This window comes from Hemiscyllium ocellatum, chromosome 5, assembly GCF_020745735.1.
Source record: "Hemiscyllium ocellatum isolate sHemOce1 chromosome 5, sHemOce1.pat.X.cur, whole genome shotgun sequence".
Taxonomy (NCBI): Eukaryota; Metazoa; Chordata; class Chondrichthyes; order Orectolobiformes; family Hemiscylliidae; genus Hemiscyllium; species Hemiscyllium ocellatum.
Window position 1 is genome coordinate 30,680,263 of NC_083405.1, and position 23,318 is coordinate 30,703,580.

Below are 23,318 nucleotides of genomic sequence, written 5' to 3' on the forward strand. Positions count from 1 at the left end.
CCATCAATACAAATGGGCTCAGCTCATCTATCCTCATAGCATAAGGATCTGGAGCAGCCTCTTGGAAGAGGCAGGTTTGGCTCATTTGCTGTTGTGCACCCTGTCTACAGGGCATCCCATTCTCAAAGGGGCACCTGTTCGTGGTTCCGTCTGCTGTTTTTCTGCCACTTTCCCACTCTCATGCTGTCTCTGAAAGTGTCCACAAACTGCTGCTGCTGGTATCCCTGCTCTTCCTCAATGGGCATCTCTTTCTGAGTGGACAATGCCCATGGTGGGTGGGCAATTTTATTCTGAATCCACCCTCCCAAATGTTTTACCAGCCATCTCCTCCCAGTCACTTTTCAAAGTCAGGTAGCACCATCAAAACTTTGTTCCAACGTCAATCCATGCAATGTTGGGATTCCTGCCTCTAAAGCTATCTGTAAACAAAGTGGGGAATCCTGGCATGTTTGTAGACCCACTAACAGGGAATTAGTCCACCTGCTGAGTGGTAGCTAAGGGAGATATTGTCAGTTTCTTTTCACTATGAAAGATACTTGTGTGCATAAAGTCCTCTGTTGCATATTCCAGCATGGCTTTCGGACCTGACTATAGACTTGTGTGACTTTCCAGAGTGCTGGCAAGGATAAATTGTTTGATTTTGTTGGGACTCCCCAGGCTTTCAAGGTTGTCTTTTATCCTTAGTTGCTGTATTGTTCAATGTTGAACGAAGCAATGTGGCTATTAAAGGTGATTAAAAGAGCACGGATGGAATGAGTTATTCAAAATGAGTTGCGCTGTCTGCTAGCATCTTTGATCCATTATCTTTTATACCCACTTATGAAGCTATGTTTTGTCCTCAATTCCTATATGTGTGCTTCACTCTATCTCCAACAAAGGTATTGTCTGTTATTTCATTCAAACTGAAGATTGGAAAGAATGATTAAATAGGATGTGGTTAAAAACTATTAAGAAAGTGGTGATTGTTGTATAGAAATTCTGAAACAATTCATGTCGGCATGCTAAACTGAAAGTATCCCAGCAAGTGGCTGTATGTTTTGCAGTATTTTGCTATTATCCTGTGAAGCAATAGACTGTTGATATCGATATACAACAGTAAGCTATCTGTCAACTGCTTTGCAGATTACTTCAACATTTAAGCTTTAAGGCACAATGATAAGGGACCTTCCAAATGAATGTACGCTATCAATGCTGCTCACAGGCCGTGATTCAAGCTGAAATGCAAGACAACAGTGGACTATGCAATTGCTTTAAACGATAGTTACCAATTATATATTGGCGATTGTGCAATCAATCAATTAAACTGTTGACCTAAATTAAAACAGAAGGTGCTTGAAAAACTCAGCAGATCTGGCAGCATTTCTGGAGAGAGAAACTGAGTTCACGTTTTGAACCAAATGTGACTTCTTCAGAATTGACCTACAGCTTCGTTTAACAGCTAACTTACTTGTATTCGCTTCAAAGGCTGAGCTAATTCTGTATATTATCTAATCCATGTTCTTTTGGTACTAAGCCCTAACCTTGACTTAGAGTCAGTGCAGACGTAATGGGTGAATGGCCTCTTTCTGCACCTTAACTATGCTGGGATTTTTATCCATCTTAAAAATAGGTATATAAGACAGAATGTTGATAACATAAGGGTTAAAATAGGGTCAGAGTATTTAATCCTCCCTTTTCAATGTGTCCTGCTTGCCACCATTTTAATTTAGTGTTTTTACAATAGGAGACACCTAACCGAGGTGGATGTGGGTGTGGGTTATGTTAATATGTATTGGAGTGCTATGATGTAATTAGTACACTAATGCAATTTTAACTGCACAAGTCCTGCTGCTGGATATACCATTATAACCCATCAGAAAACACAAACTGGGTTAAAAGAAGGTTGATAAGTGCTGGTTCATTTAAAATATACTTCTTTGGATGTAAAGTGCTGTGAGATAACCTGAGGTAATGAAAGGTACCATGTAAATACAAGATATTTCTTTTCTTACAATGTAGGTATTATTGTTTTCTTTATTTTGTTACATCATAAGTTGATTATTGTGCTGCAGTTCAAACAAATGAAAACTTAATTTAAAGGGATAAACTGGCTTATGGCAGCTTGGCACTTTAACGATTACAGTAAAGTGGTATTTCATATTTATCACGCTATATACACTTAAGTAAGTAATTTGATGCTGAGTAAAGCAGACTGAAAAGGTCAGACAAATATAGTAGCTTTGGATATCATGCCAAAAAAACCATAATGCAATTTGCAATCAGATTTTCTCCAGTCTCGTAATGTCGGCTGCATACAATGTTATAAGTACCTCATCTGAACGACTCCATTTCACTTACCTTATTGGGCTCCGATTTCTGAACAAATTTTGTAATTAATCTCAAATGGAGTCTTAATTTGCTGAGCAAACTGTAGCACCAGATGTTTAATTATAGACAAACTGTAATGTTCAATACATGGTAAATAAGAATGGCCTTCATCTGTTCATTTGTTGACATATTGGTTTAGTTTGTTTGTATTGATTTTCGTCAAGCTGTCAGATTGACCATTTTGAACACTGAAGGAGAGCTTTCATCATACAAATCTAATAGTTTGTTTTGCAAACTAGTTCAGTAGTTTCATTGATAACCAAGAGAATTTTCCATAGCTGCTAGACACAATTGAGAACTCTGTTATCTGGAAGACATTTTTGTTATAAAAATACATTGCCTCAGCAAAACTCACCACTAAATTGAATCCAGGAAATTTCTATGATCATTCTATTTTCTTGCAAAATCACGAGGAAGAATCGAGACACTTTTTTCCTGTATCATTTGCATAAGGAGATCAAAGAAGTGATACATCAGAAACTAGTTACTGCATGATGGCGAGTTTGTATTGTAAAAGGGAAGATTGAAGTGGGTAAGAAATCTCCGTTTTTCAATTTTGGGCATTTGTGTTCGTATGGGAGACTATGTAATGGGTCTTAACATATAAATAGTGGCTTGTAAGATAGGAAGATGTATGTACCTATCCACTTTTTAAATTGAACTATATGTGTAAATAGAAAAAAAGTACCTAAAATAAAACAAAGAACTGCAGAATTAATATCTGATTAATTTGTTAATATAGTTATAAGTCCTATCTTTCTGCTGATTTGCTTATTTGGCCAATTCCAATTCGCCTGTTTGATTTTAATGAACAGTAATCTTATCCACCAACCAGCTGAATTGATTTTGACAGTGTCTGATCCCACCTTCAGACTGAACTGATTAGTTGGTATGAGTTAGGAAGGAATGGATTTCCCTTGTGAAATATCAGCATGTGACAACATGAGAGATTTAGAAGTTAGAGTCAACAAGAGTCTATATTTGCAGCTGGCTGATGTTTTTAGAGTGGGAACATCATTAAAAGACTGGATAGACAATGAGTAATGAAACTAAATTGCCATTTACAGTTCTGAGAAAAGTCAAATCGGAATCTGTTTTTCTCTCTCCCCAAATACTGCAAAACCGGTTGAGTTTCTCCAGCATTTTCTGTTTTTCTTTCTTATTTCCAGTATCCGCAGCATTTTGCTCTTATTTGATGGTCTGTAAGTTTGTTTAACATTTTATGGTGTTAATTACATATTCACAGACTACTGTGCATATGTTTTTGGTGTCACTCAGTCAGCACTCCTTCAGTTCAATATGATTTTATAGTAAGTATACAATATTTGTTAAATAATAAGATGATTATAATAATAGACCCTTGTTATATATTATGATCTGATATGTTAGTGAATGCATTCTCCTGTCATTTCATAAAATAGACTTAAATATATTGTAGTGAGATGAAGACAATCTTAATCTACTCATTTGTTTGTTTCACATTGAATGCATGAATAAAATCCAATTTTCTGAGGTTCAAACCCATTGACTCTCATATCACAAAACAATAAGCCATGAAACTCTACCACTAAAGTAGGCTAGGTTCATTTAAAACTGAACAGCCTTGAGCTTTGTTCCTTACTTTTTCTGTTATAGGTCACATCTCAACCATTGGTCTAATTTTTTCCCTAGTTCAACTTGGGGCATTTTGAACTGAGTTTTGCAGCTTTACACAAAACTCTTTCTCTTTTACATTTTTCCCTGCAGCTAAATGAATGTGTTCAATATCCTTGTCTGTCATCTTACGTTTCATCTTTTGATTATTAAATATTGAATGTATCCATTAATATTTTATTTTTTAACCAAGTCACCTTGTTCTGCTGGGCAAAACTTTCAACTTTGACAGAGAAGCTAAGAGAGACAGTGACCATGGTCGAAAGCTTTCTTTATTTGTTTATGGAATGTGAGTACTGATGGCAAAGCCACCATTCATTGCCAATCCCTCACTAGTGCTGTCTATAACACATCTACCCCATTAGACAATTATTCTTAACTCTTAGCTATAATTATATTTTTGATAGTTTATAACAAACTTTAAATAAATATTACATACATATTAAAATATTTATTTTATTCACTCATTGGATGTGTGTGTCACTAGCTGGGCCAGCATTTTTTGCCCTTTGATAGGGTGCCAATGAGCTCCTCTCTTGAATCGCTGCAGTCCATGTGCAGTAGGTTCACCTGCAATGCTCCTACGGGGTGGGGGTGGAATTCCAGGATATTGTCCCAGCAACAGTGAAGGAACAGAGATATATTTCCAAGTCAGGATGGTGAGTGACTTGGAGGGGAACTTGTAGGTGGTGGTGTTCCCTTGTATCTGTTGACCTTGTGATCAATCACAAGGAACATCTGACATGTGAGAGCACAGTATCGACATTTACACAAATGTAACATATAATGCAGATGCATAACTCAAATCTAGGAAAGAAAGAGTTTTAGAACATAGAACATTACAACACAGAACAGACCCTTTAGCATTCGATGGTTTCACAGGTTGGCGCAACAATCTGAAGCCCAGCTAATCTACACTATTTCATTTATGTTGAGAGTAATGTACAAAATGAATAAAGCAACATGAGGCAGGGTGAACTCTGTATCAAGCTCTCTCTTTTGTGATACATGATGGTAATTTTATTCTGAGGGTGCAAGAAGGATTTGTTTACTGTTAAAAGTAAACATTTATATAGAGATTAAAGATCACATTTAGGAGTTGTAATAAATTACCAGTCCTTCCAATCCCAATGGTGGCTGAAGCTATTGAGTTTGGCTGTACTGAGGATGACAGTGGCACCTCAACACCTGGGGTGGTCAACACTTGAGTCTGGAAGTTGCAGTGAGTCTGAAAAGGTTCTGGCAAGTCCCCCATCAACACAAATACTTCCCCTGTCCTGATACTCACAATGAGTAGCTCTTCGCTTCCCTCTTGGTATCTCTAGCTCTGTTTCTCTCCTGATTCTTATTATTTTGTTCCTGCCATCACCTCCTTTCACTTTAGGTTCGGCCGCACCTTGCTTTCCCAGCACCACAGACTTTTCTACCCCTGCTAGCTCCTCTAGTTCAACCTTCCCCCATGTCCAGTCATCCCCAACATTCCCTCCCCATACCCACTGTTCCTCCCCACCATGTCGCTGCAGTCCCAGTGATGTTAGAGTAGAAACGGGAGGGAATAGAGTGAGGTGAATAGTTGGAGTGCTGAGCTGGCAGTGGTAGCATTGTGACATGGTAGAGCTACCAGGCTAGGCACAGAGCCAGGAGAATCTGGTTGGGTTCTGGCTGCAATAAACAAATAAAAGATTGAAAATGTTCAAGAATCACTCACCATATGTTTGCAGATAGGCCATTAATTCAGAGGCCATCAAGTTTAAGACAGGCCTCAGCTTGAGACATCAGAGGGAGTTTGGCTTCACCGAAATAGCATCTCATCAGTAGGACACCCCAGTCATCTCTTTGGTCCATGCTGAAGCTCAAAGGACAAGCTCCCACATAAGCCTACCACATAGTTAATGGTGCCAACTTTGCTTCATTATAAGACCCCAGATATTGCGGTCAGCATTCATTTGAGGATGCTTTGTAAAATTGCCATTTTCGATAAAATAAGCATAGATTAGTGGACAATTTAGTCTTATAGCCACAAAGTGGATGAGGACAGATGAAATTGGCTTCATCAAGGTTGTCTTCTCCATATGTAGTGGGGCTGTTGACTGGCAGCAGGAAGAAAGGTAAGAATATAAAGTTTATAATTGGAAAGGGTGAAACATCAAGAGAGTTCAAATTCCATAACAGTGGGAAGGTCACAAATTTCTCATATCTGACGTTTTGTGAACTAGCTCCAAAAGTGATGGTCAGTGCTTCTCTTGGATGTTCTCAGCAAGGATCAAGATCCGAAAGAAAAGTTTTAAAAGCAGAGGACAAGTGTTGGCTATTTCGCCACTAATACTGTGTGCTATAGAATGTTGGAGTGCTATAGAATGCTGAGGTGCAGCCACACAGATCCTGAGAAATATATGTAAAAATATTTTCTAAAATGAAATAACATCACCCACCCTAGTGAGTTTCCTTTTCAGATGTCAGGTTACCCTCTCTCAATATTAGTTGGTGAAAAATATCAAAATTTTCCAAAATGTACTTGACACATAATTAAAATCCTCACATTTCCAGTGTTGCCTTTTCAGACAGCTAATTTTAAAATATTTGAAGATAATTATCTTTCCTGATCTTAAACGTTCTATAAAGGCCTCTTGTGGAGCAGTGGTAATGCCTCTACTACTGGATCAGTAGGGCTGGGTTCAAGTCCCACCTATTCCAGAGGCGTGTAATAACATCGCTGAACAGGTTGATTAGAAAAGTAAGTTAAATAAACCAAACATTCTATAACTAGCTAAGCAAACATTACAAATTTTACAAGGCAAGCAAAACATTCGGGTGTTGAAAATGACAAAGAAATTAGCATTCTGTCATAAACTGTCACTCGACAAAATTCTTTGGCATTAGTCATCCAACGAGTCAGAGTCTTTTCTGAGAACAACAGTTTCACTTATTTATTTAGTTTACATTGTGGCAAGCAGGAAGAATGACCTAACTATGGAACAAAATATTCACGTCACTTTTTGTTTTCATTTCGTACTTAAAATTATGACTGCTAGAGATGTTGAGACATTTCCTAATTTAATTTCTTATTTTTTTCCTGGCTTTTCTTTATAAATTGAATTTTAGTTTCTTTTTTAAACATTGCTCGCATCATTCTTCAGTAAAACTTGTCATTTATGAAGCATACAAATTGAGAAACATAAAAGACATTACCTTGACTTATTATAGTTGGTCAACAAAGCTGAATGGGAACACAAAGGTGTTTCGTATCAGCTGTAGAGTCATAGAGATGTACAGCATGGAAACAGACCCTTTGGTCCAACCCGTCCATGCCAACCACATATCACAACCCAATGTAATCCCACCTGCCAGCACCCGGCCCATATCCCTCCAAACCCTTCCTATTCATACACCCATCCAAATGCCTCTTAAATGTTACAATTGTACCAGCTTCCACCACTTCCTCTGGCAGCTCATTCCATACACATACCACCCTCTGCGTGAAAAAGTTGCCCCTTAGGTCTCTTTTATATCTTTCCCCTCTCACCCTAAACCTATGCCCTCTAGTTCTGGACGACTCCACCCCAGGGAAAAGACTTTCTCTATTTATCCTATCTATGCCCCTCCTAATTTTTGTAAACCTCTATAAGGTCACCCCTCAGCCTCTGACGCTCCAGGGAAAACAGCCCCAGCCTGTTCAGCCTCCCCCTATAAATCTAATCCTCCAACCCCGGCAACATCCTTTCAAGTTTCACAACATCTTTCCAATAGGAAGGAGACTAGAATTGCACACAATATTCCAACAGTGGCCTAATCAATGTCCTGTACAGCCGCAACATGACCTCTCAACTCTTGTACTCAATACTCTGACCAATAAAGGCAAGCATGCTAAACGCTGCCTTCACTATCCTATCTACCTGCGACTCCACTTTCAAGGAGCTATGAACCTGCACTCCAAGGTCTCTTTGTTCAGAAACACTCCCTAGGACCTTACCATTAAGTATATAAGTCCTGCTAAGATTTGCTTTCCCAAAATGCAGCACCTCGCATTTATCTGAATTAAACTCCATCTGCCACTTCTTGACCCATGGCCCATCTGGTCCAGATCCTGTTGTAATCTGAGGTAACCCTCTCCATTATCCACTACACCTCCAATTTTGGTGTCATCTACAAACTTTCTAACTGTACCTCTTATGCTCGCATCAAATCATTTATGTAAATGACAAAAAGTAGAGGACACAGCACCAATCCTTGTGGCACTCCACTGTTCACAAGCCTCCAGTTTGAAAACAACCCTCCACCACTACCCTCTGTCTTCTACCTTTGAGCCAGTTCTGTATCCAAATGGCTAGTTCTCCCTGAATTCCATGAGATCTAACCTTGCTAACCAGTCTCCCATGGGGAACCTTGTCGAATGCCTTACTGAAGTCCATATAGATCACATCTACAGCTCTGCCCTCATCAATCCTCTTTGTTACTTCCTCAAAAAACTCAATCAACTGTAGTTAGAGACATAAACTGCTAAAATTATAATGACATCATTTATTAAGGGCATATGTAGCTCTACTTCTGAGTTGTTATTGATAAATAGAATGGGAATAGTAATACCAGGAGACCGGTTTCCTTACTCAAAAGCAGTTTTTAAGTGTACTAACACTACATAGTGCTGTGATATCTCACAGGGTGACAGAACACAACTTTCACAACCATGTTTTAAACAGGCAAAATGAACCCGCTATCTTATGCCATTGCATCAGTGTCATCACTGAAAGGATTTTATTAATTCAGGGAGAGCTCCCCCATAATCAGAGCAAGTGGGGATAAGACATGAATGCAGCCTTCTTAGATTGAAAAAAAAATTAATAATAAAAGTTAATAAAGCATTCCACACTGAGGCTCATACAACTATAATGCAAGAAAGATCCACTGAATATGTGATAGTTCCAGTTCTAATTTAAAAAAAGAATCTTCCACTCTCCTGACCATCAGCAATTGGACATATAACTGAAGCTGCACACCAGCCCTAGTGCACTGACCCCCATGGGAATTATCCAGAATGTTTTGGTTACGGATAGACAATTTCCCTTGCTCTCGGAATTAGAGTCAGAAACTCTGTATAATTCTGACATGTTATTCAAATAGTTACCCAGCAATTTTTTTTTGTTATTTTGTGAAGTTTGCCCTCCAAATGCACATCAAATGCTGGCATCATTACCAATAATTATTTTGCAATCTACAATGCTCTTCTGCACGAAGCTGTCATCGACTGGAACCTGGTGTCAGGCAGCTCCTCTCTGCCTTGTAGCACCCGATGCTGCTGAGCTCTGTCATAGACAAGAGCTTCCTCAGTCCCCAGTGTTGTCCTCCTCTTCCTCCTTGGAGGTCAGCCCCTGTTCCCTCAGTCCCTCAACCTCAAGTACATCACCTGCACAGAATGGTGTGTGACATTCTTTCCGGAATACTTTGCAGGAATACTCCCCCACCAGTCCAAGCAGCGATACCACATCTTCAGCAGCCCTACTGGCTGTTACAGCATGGCCCTCGTCATAGATGGTCAGGGATGCTGCAATGATGCCATGAGCCATGGTTGCACTGGGTCATTCTCCTCACCCAGTAACCAGCTTTGTAAGGCACCTGGCCCCTCAATCGCAGCAGATGCACCAGAGTTTTCCAGGATGTCGGAGTCTTGGCACCTGCAGATCGCCTGAACGTCAATCGAATGGACCCCTTCCTGCAGTGTTGTGAAACAGCCCTCCCAGTGCCACGTGTGTGCAGTCAATGGCACCCTTCAACTGAAGGGCGATGCCAGTTACATTTCCAGATCCTACTGCCCAGGCTGCAGCATTAACCTTGCCACTGAGAAACCAAATGAACTGATGTGACAATGTAAAGATAACATCGGCCTCTTTCCTGAGGCATGTGTGGGTGCACTGAGAGATCCTACACAAGTCACCCATCGCCCCCTGGAGGGAGGCAGTCACATTGAAGTTCATAGCAGCTGTCACCATCAGGGCCGCTGGGAGAGGATGACCTTCCACTCTTGTGGGACTCCAGTCTGGCTCTAGCATCCCACATAACTGCATCATTGGTTGACAATCAGTGGAGTCTGTACCAGGTTTTGTTTTTCATCTCCACCTGCAGAATGCTTTTTGAGTCACTGACAAGGGGACATGTGACCTGGAAGTCACCATTTCAAAGGGAGAAGTTGACAGCAGGCAATGGCAATGCTCTCAAATAATGTCAGTGAGGCTTAAGGCCTAGTTTCAGACCAGCCTGGAATTTCCAATTTTGGATATGTACTACTTATATTGTTTACACTGGAGCTGGTTAAGCTCTGTTAGCATAGTAATCTTTATTAGAACTCGTTTATATATTCCACAGAACTTTTGAATGAGAAACACACAACATCATTGAGTCCATTTTATTTATACTGATTATAAATTCTAGTATTATGGACATGCAATATTACATATATTATAGCGACAATTCTTGTGAAAGCTAGTGGATAAAACAATCACATTTTAACCACAATGACCATCTTACTATATACATTTCTAGTGGCAGACTGATATCCACTTACGCCAGCTTATTGCTTGTGATATCTATAGTTCATGCACTCTATCTATTCATCCATTTATGTACTGCCACTGTGTGTGTGTGTGTGAGAGAGAGAGAGATGTTTGAGTATGGGGAAGGACTCGGGAAAGGTGTCAGATTCAGCTCTGAATGCAAGGCAATGTACCATGTCAAACATAATTTTTTTTTTAAACTTAGTTTAACTGTAGGAAGAATGAAAATGCCAGTAAAGGGAGGAAGAGGCTGTTTGTGCATCATTCTTCTTGCACCTACAGCCAACACTCTGTGCACTAGAGTACTGAGTCCAGCTTTGGTCAGCACTGTAGGATGTGACGGTCCTTAAGATGGTCCAGAGATTTACCAGAATGGTTCCAGGGATACAGGCTACTAGTCGTCCTGGAGAGGCTTGGAGCAAATGAGATTGAGGAGGAGGAACATGATTAGAAGCTTACAAGATAATAACAGGTTTAGGTAAGGTCGACAAAGAAAAGCTATTCACCTTAGTGGATGGGACAAGGACTAAGTGGCCCAAGTTTAAAGTCTTGGGGCAAGTGATACAACTTATTGTGAGGAAGAACCATTTTACACACCTCTGTAACTCACTGCCCATTAGATAACAGGATGGATACTAGAGGCAAATAAATGCACAGGAATATAGCAAGGAATTGAGGTTGACTGGACCCAACAGCTTCCTTCTGTGTCTGTCTGACTCCAACACACACTCTCAAACAACGTGAGGAAATATAAATATAGGTGATAGGTGAATACTACACTCTGGCATGGAGCATTTTAAGAATGAAATTGCACATTCTGCTGAACATTATTTGTATTCAAAATGAAAAATTCTCTGAGAAGCAAGAAAAAGCCAACTATCCTTTGCTACATCTGTCACCACTCACATTTACCCAAGCATCAAATCTTTTCTGTGCAGTATATGTTACAGCCCAGCTTCAGCTGGCAACCATTTGGCTTAGTTGGTAGATTTGTAGCATTATTCGTTGTTTTGAAGGAAAGTTATCCAAATATTGGACATGAGTAGGTGTGTGTGTGTGTGTGTGTGTGTGTGTGTGTGTGTGTATATCCTAAGAACATGACACCCTATAATATAATAGCTGATTGAGCCAAGAGCAATCAAGATACGGAAGAGTGATTTTTGCAGTTTGCTTCTTTGTGCATAATATCCATGCAAATGCAATAAATAGTAGTTCACATTTCAGCGACTGAATTCTTGTCATTTTCCTGTTTTCACTGTATTAACACAGCACCAAGAATTCGGCCAGTCAGTTCCTTGAGTAAGTCCAGGTACAAAACTACGGTAGTCAGTAACAGTGCACAGTCGAGGTATGGCAGTTTTGACTCCAGTCTCTTGCGGAGCAATATCACATCTTTGATATTTCTGCCTGAGAATCGTCCAATGCGGATGAGCAGTCTTTAGACATGGCTATGTAATATATTATATATACACATATGTGTAATATGTATGTATATGTACACTTTAAAGGTCTCAGTGGAAATCAAATAGCATCCTTTTCGTACCTTTTGTGGTTGACGTTGCTTTTATTTTAAGACAAAATGCAATGGTCCAAATTGCCATCCAGGTAATCACTTGAAATGAATCCGACTATCTAAAAGTCTTCCAGCTGCTGGTTATGGTTATATTGAACAGAGGAAGTGTATGTGCAGCCCAAACCTGTTGGTTCTGTGATAGCACCAGATGAATTTGTTTCAACAAGACATGTCCCAGCAGCCGTTTTTCATAGTCTCATGTGAAATACCGACAGCTCGTGGAGTCAATGTAACAATATGATGTACATTTCAGATCCCCAAAAGACCTAGAGCAAACAAATACAACACAAAGAGGGAACAAGAGAGTTTACATCTTCTCACATAAAGGACTGCATACACAAAAAATCTGGACTAGATAATAGCAAAAGGCTATTATCTAGTCCACAATCAAAATGCAAACAAAAATGGAAAGGATAAACAGAAAATCCATAAATCCAAAATAAATGGGAATTACTTAGTACTGGAAATGCACAGTTAATCAGTCAGTACACAGAAGGTGATGATGGCTGCTCTTTGTCTGCACCCTTCATTAGATGAGTGGCTAACTGATAGGCAGTTCATTCACCTGGGCAGAAGTGAGGACTACAGATGCTGGAGATGACAGTCAAGATTAGAGTGGTGCTGGAAAAGCACAGCAGGTCAGGCAGTATCTAAGGAGCAGGAAAGTCGACGTTTCAGGCAAAATCCCTTCATCAGGAATGAGGTTAGGAACCTCCGGGAGTGGAGAGATCAATGGGAGGAGAATGAAATCATACACCTGGACCACTCTTGTGGCCTTTCTACTTGATGTTTACAAATTGCTGTTGACAGAAGTCTTGTTGCAGTTCTCTGTGCAAAAAAAAGGAAGTGTAGCAAGTAATGAGGGTTCCTGTGGTATACTGATAATGTGGCTACCTATATTGTGAATGTAGCTGTATCTATGTGGATACAGATCTTTAGTAAATAAGCAACAGGTTTAGACAGAGGATATGAATTAGCACAGGCTTGGAGGACCAAAGGGCCTGTTCATGCGCTGTAATCTTCTTTGTTCATTGTTATTTGTACCAATGGGACAGAAAGCCCTATTGAACCTAGACATATGTCATAACGTAGCACCACACTCTTCAAATGTCTCATAACATGCCAGAAGAGGTTGGTTAAGAACATCTTGAAAGGTATTTATTTAGTTTCTTTTGAAGTCTTTTCAAAACAAAAAAATTCTAGGTAGATGGGCAGCACGGTGGCACAGTGGTTAGCACTGCTGCCTCACAGCACCAGAGACCCGGGTTCAATTCCTGCCTCAGGCGACTATCTGTGTGAGTTTGCACATTCTCCCCGTGTCTGCGTGGGTTTCCTCTGGGTGCTCTGGTTTCTTCCACAGTCCAAAAATGTGCAGGTTAGGTGAATTGGCCATGCTAAATTGCCCGTAGTGTTAGGTGAAGGGGTAAATGTAGGGGAATGGGTCTGGGTGGGTTGTGCTTTGGCGGGTCAGTGTGGACTTGTTGGGCCGAAGGGCCTGTTTCCACACTGTAAGTAACCTAATGTACTCCTTATCAGAGATCGCTTCAAGAAGTGACTCTATATAGGGCATCAACACGTAAACTTTCAGTGTACTTACCCGGGAAGATAGGTTTTACAGGTTTGGTAACCAAAATCTTTGCCATCACATTCTTCAAATCCCTTCCACACATATCCATCTCCACAGTAGGCGTGCTTACAATCTGTAACAATGCAGCAAAACAACAATTGTATTTTTAGATATCCATGACACAGATCAGCAACCCTGTTTTATAGAAATATAGAAAATGGGTGCAGGAATTGGCTATTTGACCCTTCGAAGCAAAAGTGAGTACTGCAGATGCTGGAGATTAGAGTCAAGAGTATGGTACTGGAAAAGCACTGGAGGTCAGGCAGCATCTGAGGAGCAGGGAAATCAATGTTTCAGGCAAAAGCCCTTCATCAGGAAGCCTGATGTCCAAAACCGTTGTTTTTCTTGCTCCTCGGATGCTGCCTGACCTGCTGTGCTTTTCCACCACCGCACTCTTGACATTTGACCCTTTGAGCATGCCCCACCATTCAATATGATCATGGCTGATCATCAAACTTAATACTCTAATCTCACCCTCCTACCAGATCCCTTGATCCCTTTAGCTATATTTACTCCCTTCTTGAAAACACAACGTTTTGGATTCAACTACTTTCTGTGGTACTGAGTCCACCACTCTCTGGTGAAGACACCTCTCCTCACCTCAATCCGAACAGGTTTACCTATTTTCCTTAAAATATGCTCCTAGCTCCATTGGAAACATCCTCCCTGCATCTAAACTGACTCGTCCGGTTAGAATTTTATAGGTATCTATGCGATCCTCCTCTTCCGTACTCTGGTATATATGATCCAAACTGACTCAACCTCCCCTCATACATCAGTCCTACCATGTCAGGAATCAATTCAGTAAATCTTCGCTGCACGTCCTATATAGACAAGCAGGAGGGTGGAAGAACACAGCAGTCAGGCAGCATCTGGAGGTGGAGAAGTCCAATGTTTTGGTTTAACTCTTCCTCAGGACTAGGGTAGGGATCCCATATAGCAAGAGCATCCATCCTCAGCTTAGGCGTCCAAAACTGCACACAATATTCCAGTGTGTATTCACTAATGCCCTGTTTAATGCAGCAAGACATCCTTGTTCCTGTACTCAAATCCTGTCACTGTGAATAGGAGAAAGTGAGGACTGCAGATGCTGGAGATTAGAGTTGAAAAGTGTGGCACTGGAAAAGTACAGCAGGTCAGGCAGCATCCGAGGAGCAGGAGAATCGACGTTTTGGGCATAAGCCGTTCATCAGGAATGTGGGGGAGGTGGGGTGTGGAGGGGGGAAGGGGGATGACAGATAAATGTGGGGGTGAGGCTGAGGGAAGGTAGCTTGGAAAGCGATAGGGAGATTCAGTTTGGAGTGTGTTAGTGATAGGTTGGAATGGAGGATGGAGCTATCCTCTGCCATTTCCACTGCTACAGTCAGATCCCACTACCAGAGATATATTTCCCTCCTGACACCTTTCAGCATTCTGCAGAGACCACTCCCTCTGTGACTTCCTCATTAGGTCCACGCTACCCCCAACCAACCCACCCTCCTCTCCCGGCACCTTGTCTTGTCGCCACAAGAGGTGTAAAGCCTGCACCCACACCCTTTTGTCCCACCCCCCTCACCTCCATCCAAGGCCCCAAAGGATCCTTCCACATCCGGCAGACATTTTCCTGCACATCCACCCACCTCATCTACTGTGTCTGTTGCTCTCAATGTGGTCTCCTCTGCACTGGAGAGACAGGGTGCCAACTTGCGGAATGTTTCTGGGACACATGCATCAAACAACCTCACCACCCTGTGGCTGACCACTTCAACTCCCCCTCCCACTCCGCCAAGGGCATGCAAGTCCTGGGCCTCCTCCACCACCAAATCCAAGCCACCCGATGCCTGGAGGAAGAACGCCTCATCTTCCACCTTGGGACCCTGCGACCACACTGGATCAATGTGGATTTCACCAGTTTCTTCATCTCCCCTCCTCCCACCTTATCCCAGAACCAACCCTCCAACTCGGCACTGCTCTCTTGAACTGTCCTACCTGTCTATCTTCCTTCCCACCTATCCGCTCCACCCTCCACTCTGACCTATCACCATCACCCCACCTGCCTTCCAGGCTCCCTTCCCAACCAGCCCCACCCCCACCCTCTTATATACCTCTCAGCCCCCTTCCCCCACTCCCCACATTCCTGATGAAGAGCTTATGCTCAAAACATTGATTCTCCTGCTCCTCGGATGCTGCCTGACTGGCTGTGCTTTTCTAGTGCCACACTTTTCGCCTCTTACTGTGAAGGGCAACGTACAATTTTTCTGAGGAGGAAATTACTGCAGATGCTGGAATCTGTACTGACAACAAAAAATGCTGGAGGTCACAATGGCTCAGAGAGCATCCATGGAAAGAAAGCAAGCTAACATTTCAAGTCTGGATAACTCTTCATCAGAGCTGAAGTGTGAAGGGGGAAGTGTTTATGCAATGAGGGGGGCAGGGTAGGAATGTTGAGGGAGACAGGCTGTTGATAGTGCAGATTAAATGATCAGAATGAAAGAATGGCAGAACAATGCTGTGTCTAACTGCATTAGAGAACAGACTGTCCCACTGGTTTGAGGGGAGGGGAGAGAGAACATGGTGACAGAGAATGCAACAAGCAAAGCTAAAAGGAAAGGAAGGAATGGGTTCACAATCTTACAGAGCTGTACTCAATACTGAGCCCAGAAGGTTGTAAACTGCCTAGTTTGAAGATGAGGTGCTGCCCCTCCAGTTTGCGCTGTGATTCGCTGGAACATTGCAGCATGTCAAGGACAAATAAGTGAGAATGTGAGTAGGACACTATGTTAAAATGACCGGCTACGGGAAGGTTAGGGTCATGCTTGTGCACTGACTGGAGACGTTCTGCAAAGCAGTCGCACAGTCTGCGTTGGGTGACCATTTGCCTGTTGCCTGTTCCCCTATTTCTGACTGTAAGGAACTTATATTAGTTTTCACCAATCTTTTTCTCTTTACATACCTATAGAAACTTTTACAGTCAATTGTTATGTTTCACGCAAGCTCACTTTTGTATTTTTCCCATTCTTAATCAATCCCTTGGTCCTCCTTTGCTGACTTCTCCACTGCCGCCAATCCTCAGCTCGATTGCTTTTATTCTTGTCAATTTGGATGCCTCTTTTTTGTTTCTAATACTATCTCTAACTTTCCTCATAAGCCATGGTTTGGCCATTGTTCTGTGTAGTCTTGTGCCTGATGAGAATAAACAATTTTTGTCATTAACCCATTCGCCTTTGAATCGTCACTCCTTTTCAGTAACATTTCCCCATCCATCATTGCCAATTCATACATCATATCAATGTAGTTTCCCTTATTAAGTTTTAGGACCCTAGAGTCTGAAGTAACTAGCCTAGTCTCCATGTTGAAGAAGAATTTTATCATATTATAATTGCTTGTCCCCAAAGGATCTTTCACTGCTACATCGCTAATTATTCCTTTCTCATAATACTCAAACTAACAGTGGCCTGTGCTTTAGTTGGCTCTCAATGTATTAGTCCAGAAAACCATCCCATATACATTCGAGGAATTTCTCCTCTACGATGTTGTGACTAATTTGATTTTCCAGAGCTATACGTACCCTAAAGTCATCCATAATGACAAATGCTCCTTTAGTGCCTGCTCCCTTGATTTCCTGTTTAACGCCATGCCCGATATCAACACTACACTTTGATAAAAAATGAGGTCTGCAGATGCTGGAGATCACAGCTGAAAATGTGTTGCTGGTCAAAGCACAGCAGGCCAGGCAGCATCTCAGGAATAGAGAATTCGACGTTTCGAGCATAAGCCCTCCTGATGAAGGGCTTATGCTCGAAACGTCGAATTCTCTATTCCTGAGATGCTGCCTGGCCTGCTGTGCTTTGACCAGCAACACATTTTCAACTACACTTTGGTAGTCTATATGCCACTCCACTAATGTTTTTGCCTCTTGGTATTTCTCAATTTTACCCACATAGATTCTATATTGTCTGAGCTAATATCTTTACTCAATATTGTGTTTATATCCTCTTTTCCTTTTTTTTCTGTCCTTCTTAAATACTGAATACCCCCAAATGCTCAGCTCCCATTCCTGATCATCCTACAACTATGATTCCATAGTCCCAGCTATAACATACCCATTTATGTCTATTTGTGTGAATAATTCATCCACTTTATTTTGAATGCTCTGTGTTTTTAGGCACAAAGCCTTAAGGCTTATCTTTTTAACATGCTTTGTTCCATTTCCATTATTTTTGACAGTGGCCTTATTTGATTTTAGCCATTGATTCCTCCGCATATCATTTCTCTTATTCCTCTTTGTCTTTTGTTCTTGTTTTTGATTCCCCCTGCCAATTTAGTTTAAACCCTCCAGAACTACTCTAGCAGATATTCCCCACTAGGGCATCAGTCTTGGCCCTGCCCAGGTTAATCTGCCTAGTTTACCCTGGTCCCAGAACCAGTCTAATTGCCCCAGGAATCTGAAACCTTTCTCCCCGCCCCCGCCCCCTCCCCCACACCATCTTTTTAGCCATGTCTTCATCCAACATAGCCTACTATTTTTACTCTGACTAGCAAGTGGCATTGTTAGTAATGCTGGTAGTTTCCATTATATTGCATTTAAAAGTATACTTTTCGATTTATAATATCAATACACATATAAACTAGAAGGTATAATCTGCACAGTTTTTTAAACATTAATTAACAGAATTGACATATTTTATTTTCCAAAGAAAAAATATGTAATGTAGTATCCTTCCTGTATGTTCACTGGTTGCAAGCAAAGATAGGAAACAATTATTGAAGTCATACGAGAGAATTATTGATTAATTATTAAATATTACTTTTCACTCCCAATTTTTCAGAAATTATATAATTGGACATCAAGATTTTGGAGCTGTCTGTATCTATGGCACTAATTACAAGATTTTCTTGGACATGACTGTTAATAGAATTCCATGTATATGTCTGTAAAATTAATTTTGATATTGTTTTGCTGACTGCAGCAGCTTTCTGGCAGGAACATTACCACAGACTGGCAATAAAATGTCGTTTCTCAATCCAGTATCACTCCTCAACTGTTAATATCTCCTTGCCCATTTGGCTGGCTATTTTGAAGTCACTAAGCCAAGGATAATATTAAACTTGGTTTGATTCAGATCCTTAGTTTGCAAGAGACAGGGATTATTTTCCTCACCTTTCCTCCTAAAATACACAATTCTCTGGGAGCAATGGTCAGGAAGAGGGTGTAGATCCCACCACGTTGTCCTGTACTGTTGCCTTCAGATATTTGGGGCTTTGTAGATAATAGGGTGAGCCTTGTCTGCACCAGGAGAAAATATAGCCCAGATAGGGAATTACAATGGGGTAAGGGGCAGTCAAATCTTTTATGTTTAGAACATCCCACCACCACCCTTTTCTCAATTCAAAATCAAATCTGGACCTTCTGGCTACTGATGGTCCTTTCTGTTGTATAAGATGTTTGGTTCAGAAAAGGGTTGATGTTGAGGAATGCATTAAACTCCTCCAACATGATGCCATATTGACTATGGTTGGGGTACAGCTCCGCCATCTTGAAGGAGATAGACCTCCACTTAGGTCTCTTCATAGTCAGTACAACGTCTATTCTATCAATGTTGCTTATAACTTGTTGATATCTTAGAGTTAACTACATCTTGTTTAAGACAAAAGTCTCTTCCAGCTCAACAAGTTTGTGTTTTCTCACTAGATGAAGCAGGCCTGTAGATCCCCAAAGAGGAATGGTGGCAGCAAATGTGGTGACCAAGGGTCTGGTTCGCTCACATTGCATAATAAGTGGCAGTGAGAATACTTCATGGAGCATGTTGTCAGTGGTGGGCATTGTTGCATCTTCCAACATAGTCCCTGTGAACAACTTTCCAGCTGCAACTGGCTATCCTCCCACCACCTCTAAAGTTAACCTTTGACTGGGGGAAATAGCCTTTTTCCAGGTCTTTTGCACACATTTGAAGAGAAAATCCAGGCAATCTCAGGATTTCAAGTTTGTTATCGGTGTCCAGGCAGTAGAAAATATACTTACAGGAAAATCAGCTTTAACAGGTTTGTTTTCCTAATACATTGAGTTCAGCTGACCAAAAATAAAACTGATGGCACACAGATGTACATTTCCAATGAAAACCTGAAGGCAATGTTTTGAAAATATAAAGCTCACCAACTTACTTATACAGCTATCGGTGACAATCTTATTTCCATCATCACACTCTTCCCCATTTTCCTCCTGAACTACTCCGTCTCCACAGAACCCTGCTGAATGTGACGAAGAAGCTGCAAGCTGTGTAGGAGAGAGCTATATGAAAATAAAGTAGATGAGGAAGAATAATTACATCCCTCAACAGTCACACTATTGGTAATTTTCAAATGGTTTGCCTGGCTTCAAGATTTGAAGTTCAGGTCCTTCTGCTATAATGCATCTTTCCTCAACACACATTCACTGTAACATGATTGATGATTTGCGTATGCTATTTGTAAAGCACAAATTTTTAAAATATGCGTTGGCTATAACGTGAATGCATCGCCAACACTTAAGCGCTGTTTCTGAAGCAACCATCATGTTAAAGAAGAACTGACTGTAGGATCAAAGTAGCACATTTTACTTATTTTCAGCTATTCATCAGATGTTGGTATCTCTGGGAAGGCCATCATATTTGTCCAACCTCATTACCATCCTCATAAAGATAATCATTGCGTCTCCTTCTAGACACAAACCAAAACATAAACTAACAGTCAGCATATGAAAGATACATTAGGACATGTGACCAAATGCTCAATCACAAAAAGGAATGTTAAGTAGCACTTTAGAGGATGGCAGAGATTTGGAGACGTGTACATATTTAGGGAGGGAATTCTCAAGCTTAGAATCAAGATGGTGTAGTGGCAGCTTACAATTTTGGGTGAAAGAAAGTGGGATACATCTTGCAAAGGCTCATAGAGCTGCTGGAAAGTACCGAATTAGGGAGAGAAGGGGATTAGTGCTAAATCATGGTAACTGTATAATGACCAGACCTGGCTATGTCATACATTCACCAAAACATTATATGACTGTATAGACATATGTACATATATCCTTGTACATGTTATGCTAAAAGGTTTCCATTCTTTAAAGGACAGATGATTGTTTTATGGCATAAATTGCAGACCATGCAGGAAGTGCATGAGACAGTCGCATGAGAGCATAACATGTGATGTTTTAGTATAGAAGTGCCAAGCTCACATCAGTCACTGTCTCTGTATAATCGATTAAATGTAGAGCCTTTGATCAATCAGCTTTACATATATGCATTAACATCTGTAGCACAAAACCTAGACTATGTACGCGGGTAATGATCTGATCATGCAAAAATCTTGGACTTGTAGGTTTGTCTTGGTGTAAGTTGTGATAACTGTCTACATGTTTTCTGGTCATACTTTTGTACTATTTTAAAACTGAAGCATTGGTGAACCTGAGGCCTATCTAGATTACTGAATGAATAGTACTCACAAATTAGAATATGAACAGCAGGAGTGGGAGGGTGGAAGTAAGAAGGCCAACCAAGGGACCAGTGAAAGAGAAAACTTCAGGGGCATTAAAATAGAATCTTGTCAGTTTTAAAAAAAAGTCTTTTAATGATTTATTTATCTTGTTCAGGAAATCTTGACAAATGTCAGAGAGATTCCTTTGATCTCGCTCAGAAGGTATCAGGTAAACCGTCCCTTGTTGATGCAGCCTTTAGTTGAAGTAAGTGTTAGGAACTGACAATTAATTCTACATTAGCCAGTTCTCAACAACTTGATGTCAACTTTCATAGACTTACCCTAATGCCATTCCTATTACTCCCAAGAGTAAGATTGCTTGTTTGCAGATGGGCAGGCTCAGAGTGAACTCTTTCGTTTTGCTCCTGACAACAGCTTGAGACAGAGGTTATTTTTTTTCTCCTGTATGGACACACAGTACGCTCTCTATCCAATCACTTCACTTGCATGCCTTAATAAAGGAATGACTGATTTATTTGGGGAAAGATGATTTCATCCACTTGGCTTGATGCCTGAAGTCTGGAAGGTCAGTGCATGACATGTCTCTGGGCTGTCAACAATTTCTTAGTTACTGAGAGCAAGGAAACAGCTCTAATTATTGAAGTATGACTCATGCATTTTCTTTCCCCCCTTCACTATAGAAAGATGCTCCAACCTCAAATTAGCACTTCCCCAGTGGAGGTGGATATCATTCAGTTCACAAATGATGTAGGAAAGGATTTAAACACCAACTCTTTGCTCAGCCAGGACATCCCAAATACATGCTTCAAGACAAGGTTTTCAGTGCAGCATTTAAAGGAAACACATTTAAAAGGTCATGATTAGGGGGCGCTGGTGTTGGACTGGGGTGTACAAAATTAAAAATCACACAACACCAGGTTATAGTCCAACAGGTTTAATTGGAAGCACTAGCTTTCGGAGTGCTGCTCCTTTGTCAGGTGGTTGTGGAGGACACAATTGTAAGGCACAGAATTTATCACAAAAGTTTACAGTGTGATGTAACTGAAATTATACATTGTAAAATACCTTGATTGTCTGTTGAGGCTTTCATCTGTTCGAATACCATGATAGTTTCACTTCTTTCACGTGTAAATCACAAAACCTTTTTTTAAAAGTTGCATTCTCAGGTTAACTGTAACAATTGGTGTTAGCTAGACAATATGTTGAAGGTGTTAGTCCCCTGTGTTCTCTGTCTATGCCATGATATTTAGATTGATTTTAATCTAAAAAGTGAGATAACAGAGTTTTACATGAATTCATGCAAATTTTGAGCAAAGTACAATGTAACTCTACAAGTACAAATTCACCACACAAAATATATGCGTGCATGTGGGTCTTTGTGTTTGTCTGTGTATGTGTCTGTCTGGGTTGGGGGTTGTGAGTATGAAAGAGAGTGTATATGTGTGTGTAGTGAGTGTAGACTGTCTTAAGTCTGTGAGGGTGTGTGTGTGTGTGTGTGTGTGTGTGTGTGTGTGTGTGTGTGTGTGTGTGTGTGTGTGTGTGTGTGTGTTGCAATGGTGGTCACCTGTAGTGTGACATGAACCCAAGGTCCCAGTTGAGGCCCTCTCTATGGGTACCGAGCTTAGCTATCAGCCTCTGCTCGGCCACTTTTCACTGCTGCCTGTCCTGAAGTCCACCTTGGAGGATGGTCACCTGAAGGTCCAAGGTCAAATGTCCTGGACCACTGAAGTGTTCCCCAACTGGAAGGGAACCCTCCTGCCTGTTGATTGTTGTGCGGTGCCCATTCATCCGTTGCCATAGCGTCTGCTAGGTTTCCCCAATGTACCATGCCTCAGGGCATCCTTGCCTGCAGTGTATGAGATAGACAATGTTGGCTGAGTCGCATGAGTACCTGCCATGTACATGGTGGGAGGTGTCCCCATGCGTAATGGTGGTATCCGTGTCCACACTCTGACACGTCTTGCAGGGCCCTACCATGGCAGGGCTGTATGGAGTTGTCCTGAGAGCTGGGCAGCTTGCTACAAACAACGATCTGTTAGAGGTTTGACGGTTGTTTAAAGGAAAAAAGTGGAGGTTTGGGGAAGGTCTTGGTGAGGTGCTC

General features: G+C 41.1%; 1 protein-coding gene across 5 annotated transcripts in view; it reads right to left on the reverse strand.

Moving 5' to 3' along the window:
* Positions 1-10,431: 10,431 nt before the first annotated feature.
* colq (collagen-like tail subunit (single strand of homotrimer) of asymmetric acetylcholinesterase) overlaps positions 10,432-23,318 on the reverse strand; it is a 115,994-nt gene continuing 103,107 nt past the window's right edge. For 3 of the 5 annotated variants that reach the window (XM_060825381.1, XM_060825382.1, XM_060825378.1), the window contains 3 exons: positions 19,907-20,033; positions 13,736-13,838; positions 10,432-12,404 (listed from right to left, as the gene is read on the reverse strand). In XM_060825381.1, the coding sequence (XP_060681364.1) occupies positions 12,335-12,404; positions 13,736-13,838; positions 19,907-20,033 (300 nt within the window). In that variant the 3' untranslated portion in view covers positions 10,432-12,334. Of the gene's footprint in view, positions 12,405-13,735; positions 13,839-19,898; positions 20,034-23,318 lie in introns of all 5 variants that reach the window. The other 2 variants (XM_060825379.1, XM_060825380.1) reach the window with 2 other exon arrangements.